General features: G+C 41.9%; 1 protein-coding gene across 1 annotated transcript in view; it reads right to left on the reverse strand.

The window, feature by feature from the left end:
- The window catches only part of LRP3 (LDL receptor related protein 3), a 59,510-nt gene continuing 49,754 nt past the window's right edge, over positions 1-9,756 (reverse strand). The window contains exons 4-7 of the mRNA XM_019505590.1: positions 5,731-5,939; positions 4,350-5,436; positions 3,721-3,853; positions 1-2,799 (exon numbers count right to left, since the gene is read on the reverse strand). Of these exons, the coding sequence (XP_019361135.1) occupies positions 1,993-2,799; positions 3,721-3,853; positions 4,350-5,436; positions 5,731-5,939 (2,236 nt within the window). The 3' untranslated portion in view covers positions 1-1,992. The remainder of the gene's footprint in view (positions 2,800-3,720; positions 3,854-4,349; positions 5,437-5,730; positions 5,940-9,756) is intronic.

Raw genomic sequence — 9,756 nt, forward strand, 5'->3', positions numbered from 1 at the left:
TGACTGAGTAAACAGTATTTTATTTCATATAAATATGATTCTTAACTGTTAAAGCATTTCGACCAAAACTCTTTCCTGCTACTCATGTCATTCGAGTTTTGAATCTTCCATTTCTTTCTGGTTCTGGAACAAACAGTGTAAAAGTCATCTATATCCGAGGGGACAAATATACATATAGCAAGTCACTACAGTTCGTTCATAGTACAATTTTGTTGAGCCAAACAAAGCATGGAGAGCCTAGGCCTACCTTGTTTCTTGGCTAGAGCTCCCACTGGGAGCACTGCACAAAGAGCAAGGATAGAATATATCCCATGAAGAGGGCAAACATTTCAATCCATACTTCATTGCACAGGCCTAATTCCTGTTACATTCAAGGGAACTGCAGTAGCTAGAGATTATTTGGATAGTGCAGCCCAGTTTTACTTTTTTTTTTTTCTTTTTTTTCTTTTTTTACACAAGATTAACCCCAATGTAGCATTAATACATGTTTAATGAATAATTCTGTCTGGCAGATTTAGAGTTAAGGCTCCTATTAAGTTCCTAACTCGGAAGTCTCCCACAGTATTAGACACATGATGGAGAGTTGAGATCTGCTTCACCCTGGACCTGCCCACCTACGGAGGAGTAGCAACACTGACTTATAAATGGTAAACCACGCTGACTCTATGTAAAATACTCCATTGCTACTTCAGCATAGGGAAAATGAAGTATAAAGTTACACTAAAACATGGATGACAGCCTTGCCCAGAAGAAGTCAGTGGCAAAGCTCCCATTTACTTCAACAGGGCCAAGGTTTCACCAGATGACTTTTGTTGTTCTGTACTGGGTGATTCCCACATGAACACTCTCACCCCCTCTCCAAGTTAAATTAAAAAACCAAAAGGCACTGGTCTACATAAAATACTTAAAGCCTGCATAATTTCAGTCTTTAAAATGGTACTGATCTTTCCAGCTATCCTGGATTTAAAAAAAACAAAACAAAAAAAAAACCCACTAAGTGATTTAAAACATCTGTACCAAGGCCAATAATGTTGTATTATATTTTAGCTCGATGCAAATAAGGAGCCTGTTCATATTGGATACTGGCACTCAGCATCTCCCTTTGAAGCCAATGAGATTTGCAAGAGCTCTGTACGTCTCCAGATTATTCCCCAAAGTGAGGTAATTATATTCAACTGAAAAACAGAGTGGAAAAAAACAAAGAACAATTCAACCTGAATAAACCATTATGAATACAATACATAACAATATAAAATATAAATATTGCTGCAAATGGGGTTCAGATGAACATGGCTAATCTGCAATTACGAAATTAGAGTGGAAAATAAACCTGATTTTACTTTGTATGCTGCCTACAGAAACTTTGGTTGTAATGGCTGCTTCTGGATACCCACAGTCATCATTACATTTCTGAAGGGAGCAAAAAAAGTGGCGACTTTCAGAAAAAAGAACCTATAGGAATTTTATTTTCTATGAAGTAATCTATTTTAGAGCTCTGTAAACATTTCTAATTAAAACCTACAACCTATATGGACAACCACTTGCTGTTTCTAGCTGAGTGTTCACAGTTATAATTCCACGTTTTATACTACCCAAGTTTCCAGCCAAATTCTCTCTAGCTAAATATTGACATTAGTGTGCTATTTTAAAACGAAACAAACTCAAATTCCCTGATTGCAAAGTGAAAGTGAATAAATGCACACACAAAAAAACAAAGGATAGAGATTCTTCCAAACTGCAACAGCAGATTTGCACTCACTCTCAACCCCTGATCACACACAGTGGCCCAGCTCCATTCCACTGGAGTTTCAGGCATATCAATGAAGACAAAAATTGTCTCATTTAGTCTTGTTATGAGTACTGCAATCTGTCCAGGATTAATGCACATTGGTTTTAACAGACAAAGTTGAGAGTGGATGTGTCAATTATAGTCAGTGAACTGTATTGTAAATTTCAAAGTTACAAAACCTACAGAGCCAAAGCAAAATCTTATTAGCAAACAAGTAAAGATTCATCGTCACTGGTATTGATTTCTGAGAGTGAAGTAGAGGACTCTAGCGTTGGCACTTCCACAGAATGGCAACAAGCAGCATGAATACCCAGAGGTTCCTCCCGATATGGATGAGGACAACATCGGTGTTGTCCATCCACCTGAATACGAACATTCATAGAGCTGTCTAAGTAAGCAGACTCCCATTTTTTTAAAGGCAATCTACATGGCTCTTCACTTAGTGGATGACTCCTGTTTAAACTACTGTTCTCTGCAACAGTCCTTCTGGCTGTGGCACCTCCATGGAGCATTTCTGTAAGACTTTCAGACAAAGGATCTCTGAAAGTTTTTCCTGAATCCACTTTATTGGTTTGTTTTAGCTCACTGCTGGAAGGCTCAGTACCTGAAGATTTGTCAGCTTGTCCAGTCTCTGGCTCTGCATGAGCAGCTGCACAAGTATTAGATAAAACAGTGGAGGGTGATGGCTCTGAGGCTTCAGCCACTGGCTGCAAATTGCTGCTTCCAATATCTTGCTGTCCCCTGGCCTGGCTCTCTGACTCTGAGTTAGGTCCTTCAGGGGAAGGTGGGAGGCTTTGAATATTCCCATCTGTGCGATTGATAATGCCATCACCCAGGATTGTTTGTGAAGTACGTGCTGGTGTGAGGAGTGGGATCTGTCCTCGCACTCGTGGTCTATGGAAAAGTCTGTTCCAGAGCCTGCCTAGGCGCCTTCGGGATGAATTCCGTCTTGAAGAGTGGCGCCTCATCTGTCTCCTCATAGCAGTTCGGATGTTCTGCAGCACAGATGCCTATAAACAGACACAAGAAACCATGATTTTGGCAGAGAACAACTTCAAATATCTGCAGCTGTACTATCCACTAACTTCTCCATCTGAGTGCATCCAAGTAGCAGTCTTAGAAGGGAAAACTACAGCTTGAATGTGGCAATGTAATAATAAACTCTGTTTAAAATTAAATCAGAATCTGCTCAGCCCACACCAACCATTTTTCCTAGAACCCTCTCAGCACTGCTTCCAAGGTTAGCCTCCCCAGCTCAGCACAATTAGGTGCAGGTTTTTGCTATGATGGTTCAGAGTACTGCACCACTGGGTACTGCCCCACTGCAATGCCAGATGGAGCGGGTAAGACCCAATTTATTAGAGAAAGGGAGAAAAGAAAAAGGCAAAAGCAAACTCCCTCTGTGCTTACACAATTAAAAGTGCTTTAATCAATTATACATTTGGTACACTAGGAAAGGGAATGTATTAAACAGTGGAAGGCAGATTTGGAAAAATACAAGAATAAGAAAGTACAGTTTTTTACATAAACTTTGCATTTGCTAATTAAAAATCCCTGGAATATTTTCCAGAAGAAAATGCCTACACTCCTCTTTTCTTTTCTATTTTAAATTCCTTTCAACATGAAATGCCTGTCTTTGTTTCTATTTTTGTTGAGATGCTTCTCTCTGTTATTACATTCTGATGTACAATGTGTGTGTTTGCATGTGCACACGACTTTTATCCATTTAGCTTGCAGCAGTCATGAGGCCCTAGCTACTCTAGAAAACACAGCCATCCCATGAAAATGTATAACTGTAACTCAGCAGTACAGAATACATTACATGTATTTTGTTATGACACTTTCACCCGTTATAAAGTAGTTTCATGTTAGTATAACAAGACAATGCAGACTTATTCAATATATGGGAGACTGTAACAAGTTTCATTTACTTGCGATGCATTGTAAACTGGGAAATCTTCAACTGGTGGGATAAGTCCTTGTGCAATCAGCTGCCCATAGGAAGGTGGAGCTTCCCGCCGCACAAATTCTGCTTCAAGCCGAGTCATTTGCGTTTCAAATGCTCTGGAAGGAACATAACCAGAGTAAAAACAAAGACAGACACAAACATTGCACAAACCAACATACCTAAAGAGAGGAGGGGGAAAAGAGGGCGAACTGGATCTTCTGATCCAGTTTCCCTACAATTAGTGTCATCAGGCAGCAGTGCAGTACTAAATTAGATTAGGAAAAAATGTAACCCAAATGCAAGGCAATACAATCTTCTTTTCATTAGGATGTTAATAATATACAAAAGAAATACTAGTGTAGGATAACTTTATATTTCTCACTAACCACAAGAGAGAGAGAGAGAATCCACTGGCCATTTCTGAAAGAACAAACCAACTTTTAACTGCTGAAAACTCAATACTCTACCCATTTCTTAAATGTTGCAGTCAATTTTACTGTGGTATAATTTTACTTTGCATCTCATCCATCCACTTGGATGGACATTTTATTCTTTCCTTTAACTAAAAGGTCAGTAACTGAAGTTAGAACACTATCAACACAAGATTTTTACCTGTATTCCCTAGTCCTCAGCGAGTAGAGTTTAAATGCACAACCCAGTGCAATCACCAACAGCAAGCCACACACCAGGCTCCCAATCAGGGCAGCTGTGATGACTTTCCTGGGCACTATCACCAGACAATTATGTTCATCACTTCCATCCTGGCAGTCTTCTTGGCCATCACAACGCCATGTCTCAAAGATACACAGGTTTGTGCCGCAGTGAAAGTTTCCTGGCTGGCATGTAAAGCAGTTTTTTTCATCTGAGCCATCTGGGCAGTTCTTTTGGTTATTACATCGGTCAAGTATTGAATAACACAGTCCACTATTTCCTTCACATGGGTATTCGTTCTTCTGACAAGCAGGACAATTCTCTTCATCTTTGCCATTTGGGCAGTGCCACCAACCATCACAATGCTGCTTATCTGTGTAACACTCCTCATCACTTCCACATGGATGTTCCCAGGGAAGGCAGTAACCTTTTACCTGATAGGTTGCATTAAATCCATGGCCAGTACTCTTCGATCTGGCGTGATATGAAATGGTGAGCTGACCCTTTGAGGACTCCACACTCACTGAGTGCCTGTTGTTGTGATATGAAAATGTTTGCATTAATTTATCACCCCTCTCTCCAATTCCATCATACACCTTCACATAGTCATTGTATCCTAACTGTAAATCAAGCTGCAAGAGCACATGCCGGTTATCTTGTGTATCCACATACCAAGTACAGCGTAGGTCTGCCCGGCTATGATCAGCACGGAATAAGTCTGGGGAAGCAAAGGACCCATAAAAATTACCCAGTCTTTTGCCACAGGAAAGATCAGGGCAATTGTCCTCATCTGAACCATCACTGCAATCTTTAACTGAATTACATCTTAACTCATTTATCAAGCACTTGGTGGAGTGGGCTATGCTACACTGGAACGTTCCCGAGGGACAGATGCTGGACTGAGGCTCCGTTGGGGGCATGGTGCAGTTTCTCTCATCCGAGCTATCCCCACATTCATCCATTGAATTACACTTCCAAGTATTAGGAATGCATTTGCCATTTGCACAACGGAACTCATCTGACTGGCAAACAGCCTGGGCTATTTTTCCTGTGAAAGTAAAAAAAAAAAGATTATTAAAACACCTGGCTATGTTTTTTTTATTCTAATTTTTTATCCCAGCATGAAGTGACTCAGTCTGCTGGGCCAGCCCACCTCAAGAATCCTCTCAAAGACAAATGGTAAATAAAAATGTCCAGTACTCTCAAGGCCCACACTTTAAACCAATGTTTATATTAGACTTTGCTCAACAGAAAAAAAACAGTCATGGGAATTGCAGGAGAGATGGTGAACTAAGCTCTGAGTAATCCAACAAAATTCACTGAAACTGTACAGAGCTTTTACCTCTGATGTAAGAAAGGCGAAATCCCTGAGCCTGTCCTGAACTTGTTGCATCTGAGTGGAAAAATATCCAGACATGATCTCTTGCAGAGATGAATGAGGGGGGCATGGAGGACCCACACACTTTGTACTCCTCTCTCTTGGAAGACGGACCAATCATCAGCCAGTCTACAGAGCATCTCTGAGAGTCCTCTAAATCGAAGTTCCTAAAACTTTCAGGAACAAAGAAAACACAAATGAAGACAGAGGGTAAGAATCTGAATATGGACATCCTTTCATATTCATAATATCTAAAAGGAAGAAAAGGAACCAGTGAGCTATCCATTGTACAGTGACTGCCCACAAACAGCACTCATTTTTCCCCCCATTCAGAAAATGATCTATCCCACAGGCTCAGAGCACATACAGAGAATACACAAGATTTAAAACGAACACCCTGCTAAATAATCCCTCAAAAAATAAAAAAATAAATGTTCTGTTACCTGATGTCTTTAAATCAAGATTGGATAATTTCTAAAAGACATACTCCAGTTTAACTACACATTACAAAACACATTAAGAAAAGGGGTCAGACTAGATAATTATAAAAGTCCATTCCAGCCTTAAAAGCAATGCATCAATAAACAAACAAAATCCTTTCTTTGCACTGAAAAATCATGGAGTTGGACAGAAAAAAAGATCAAACTTTCAGGCAATGGGCAGGCAAAAGTGTTGCGGTAAAGTCTCTGAACTCCCAAAAATAATAGAGTCAGATCTTATTTCATCTACGGACAAGATGTAAAGATAGTGGGGAAGAGAAACTGAGGCAAAAAGAGAGGTTGTGATATCTGTGACTAGCTAATAGGTATTGTGGATAGGGGAAGAAGCAACAGATGTGTAACAATATCAGTGTAAAATCTGAATGTGTTCTCCTGCTTGTCACTATTTTGATTCAGTCTTAAGGATAACATAATGACATATTCTAAAAGTAGGTTTCTCCATGTCATCCTAGAGACTTGAGCAGAGTGGAACAGGATCAGATTTAGGTGCCTAAATCCACATAGGCCCCTGACAGGTAGGTTTTGGCCCATAGTTTTTTTTCCTCCTCAGATACAAATCTCTTTTTGTGCTCCTGTGTTCAAACATAGAAATCAAACAACCCCACAAAACCAAAGCTGCATATAACTCATAGCGCAAGGGTTTGTATAAACTGTCTGCAATGACATGCATTTTATCCTGAACAAGATCAGCTGCAGATTGCGTGTGTCACAATATGCAGCAGCCTTAGACAATGCAACTTATCTCCCTTGAGAGATTAAAACAATGGAGTTCTCTCTGCAAGAGAAGGGATATAGCTGTCATAGAAAACATGTTTCATTTTCCTGTCAAACACGGAGTTGGGATTAAGTTGGTATGTTAAAAGTTATCACATATATTACAGCTGATAGCCACACTGAAAATACTCAGAAAAAGTAAAAGCTTTAGCAAAAAGCTGGACCACGTTCTACACAGATTCTATCATAGGTACCAGAAAAAGCTCTGTGAAAATACAAAGGGTACAATATGGCCGTATGATCATAAAGCTCTAAGTCTGGTCATTTCCTTCAAGGGAAAAGGAAAAGCACATTAGCAAATCCACCCCATCCAGGAGTCTCAGCCTACAATCATCTACTTTTTATGCACGCTCAGTAAGCTCTCTGACAAAAGCATACAATTAGCAAGAGAAAGGGTATGGCACAAAGAACGGAAAGAGAGAGAATAACAAAGGTGCAAAAATAAACTGAAAACCGAAATATCCAACCTCTGTGCAGTAGTCTCCTAAATAACTAAGCAATAGGGAATAATTCATCTCAGAAATATGTTCATTTACTGCTAAAAGCTCCTTTAAGTGACGTTCTCTGGTTCTTCCTAGTTTGCAAGATACATCCCTGAAATACATTATTTTCCAGTATCAATGATCTCATTAAATCCTTCTAACTAATGGATTCTGGAAGCCAGAAAGAGCCAGAGATTTTAACTGTTAGTATGGAAATGTAAGCAAGGGCCTACATCTCAGAAAGAATAATTAAAAATACAAATATAAAATGGGTGACACCTGACTGGAAGGCAGCACAATGGAGAATAAACTGAGTCTTGGTAAATCACAGACTCAAAATAAGTCTACAGTCATGCAGCTGCACAAAAGACAAATACAGTTTTGGGAAGCATCAACAAAAGCATTAGGTGCAAGTCATGGGGGGTGATAGCGCCTCTCTACTCAGCACTGGTTAGGCCACATCTTGAGAGTACTGTGTGCAGTCTTGGGATCCACATTTTTAAAAGGACATAGAGAAGTTAAAGAGGGCCCAAAGATAGGTGACAAAAAGGATAAAGGTCTTGAAGGCAAGTCATAAGAGGAGAGTTTGAAGGTTGAAACAGGCATATTCAGTTTACGGAAAAGGCACTTAACAAGGGATATGACAGTAGTCTTCAAATAGTTGAAGGGCTGCCATAAAGAAGAGGGAAAGCACGTTTTATCTCTTGCTACAGTGTGTAGGATTTGAAGTTGCACCAAAGTAGGTTTAGACTCGGTGTCAGGAAAAAACTTCACTGTTAGAAGAGTGAGGCAGTGAAACAGACTGCCCAAGGAAGTTGTGGACTCGCCATCATTGAAGGTGTTCAAAAAGGGGTTGGGCAGGCATCAGTCAGGGATGAGCTATGCCTGCGTATGCTTCTTTGCTTTGCTAGGACTGGTACAGACATTACACTTAATGCACTTTTAGCACACAAAAAGCATTTTGTAGCTGTAACAGAACAGACATTCATGGCACATAAAGCATGTTAAAAATGGCAGACCCCACTCTGCATTAACCCGGGAAGGAGGCATCCTAAACTAACGTGCTTTCTGTTAGAGCACTTTATCGAACATCTATGCCAGATCCCATTGAGGGTTAGCTTAGAGTGCAATCACTGACATCCCAGGTGGTGTTGTGGATGGCTCCGCTTTAGCCTTGGGAAAGCTCCTGTGCTCTGCCTGAGCACTGTGCTGGGTCCTCTCCTTGGCTGTCACTGACCCAAGTCAAGTGACAGCCTCTGATCTCAGCCCCATGCACAAGCTAGTGACAGGGATGGGGTTTGCTGTCCCTGCAGCTGCCCTGACCTCACAGCACACTGCAGCCCTGAGGGGGGCTGTGGAGGAAGGAGTCCAAGGTCTTTCTCCCCACAGTCACCCTGGCTGGGCTATGGTACGTCGCTGCTTAGCCAGGGGTGGGGGGTGGCTGTTGGGGAAGGGCTCTGGGGTCTCCACCACCCCAACAACGGTGCGCCACTGTCTGGCCTGGGCTGCTGCTGGGGGAAAGACCCTGAAGCCCTTCCCGCTCAACAGCCCTGGCCAGGCCACACCAAACTGCAACTGCTGGCTGCACTCATCAAGAGTCCCCCATGCGGATCTTGCCTACCCCACCCCCAGGACAGAGCCAGCAAGTTTTAGAGGGGAGCCCCTGTGGTGGTGGGTTCTCCCCCTCTGCTCCCCCAGCCGCTGCTGAGAGTCACCAGCTGACAGGGGGAGTGAGGCAGGGCTAGGAAGAGGAGCTGCTCTGGCATCCTCCTGGGAGCTGTGGGAGCAGCCCCAGCAGGCAGTGTGGGCAGGCTGCGAGCCCCCAGCATCAAACAGCGATGTCTGCATGGTTGGCTCCCACTAACTTATAGCACTTTGAGTAAACCACAATAAGTTAGAGCACTTCCACCAGGGGCTTTTTGAAAGTCTGTACTTAGCCCTAGTTGCCACCTGGGTCCAGGAAGGAATGTTATTCCCTCCTGCTGCTACATATAATACGGGGGGTTGGGGTTTTTTTCAGCCTTCCTCAGAAGCACTGGGTGTTGGCTGCAGACATGGCTGGGAATGTTGACTGGGGTGTGCCAACACTCGTGCTGGGACTTAAAACTGAAAGTTTCTGGCTAGAGGATCTTGCCACTTCGCTCAGGATCAGACTTGTAGTAAAACCCCCAGTTTTCCTTTTTTTTTTTTTTTTTTTTATTTAAAAAATACACTCTCTCCCTCTTCCCCAGTTA

This window comes from Gavialis gangeticus, unplaced genomic scaffold (assembly GCF_001723915.1).
Source record: "Gavialis gangeticus isolate Ggan-Ray unplaced genomic scaffold, GavGan_comp1, whole genome shotgun sequence".
Taxonomy (NCBI): domain Eukaryota; kingdom Metazoa; phylum Chordata; order Crocodylia; family Gavialidae; genus Gavialis; species Gavialis gangeticus.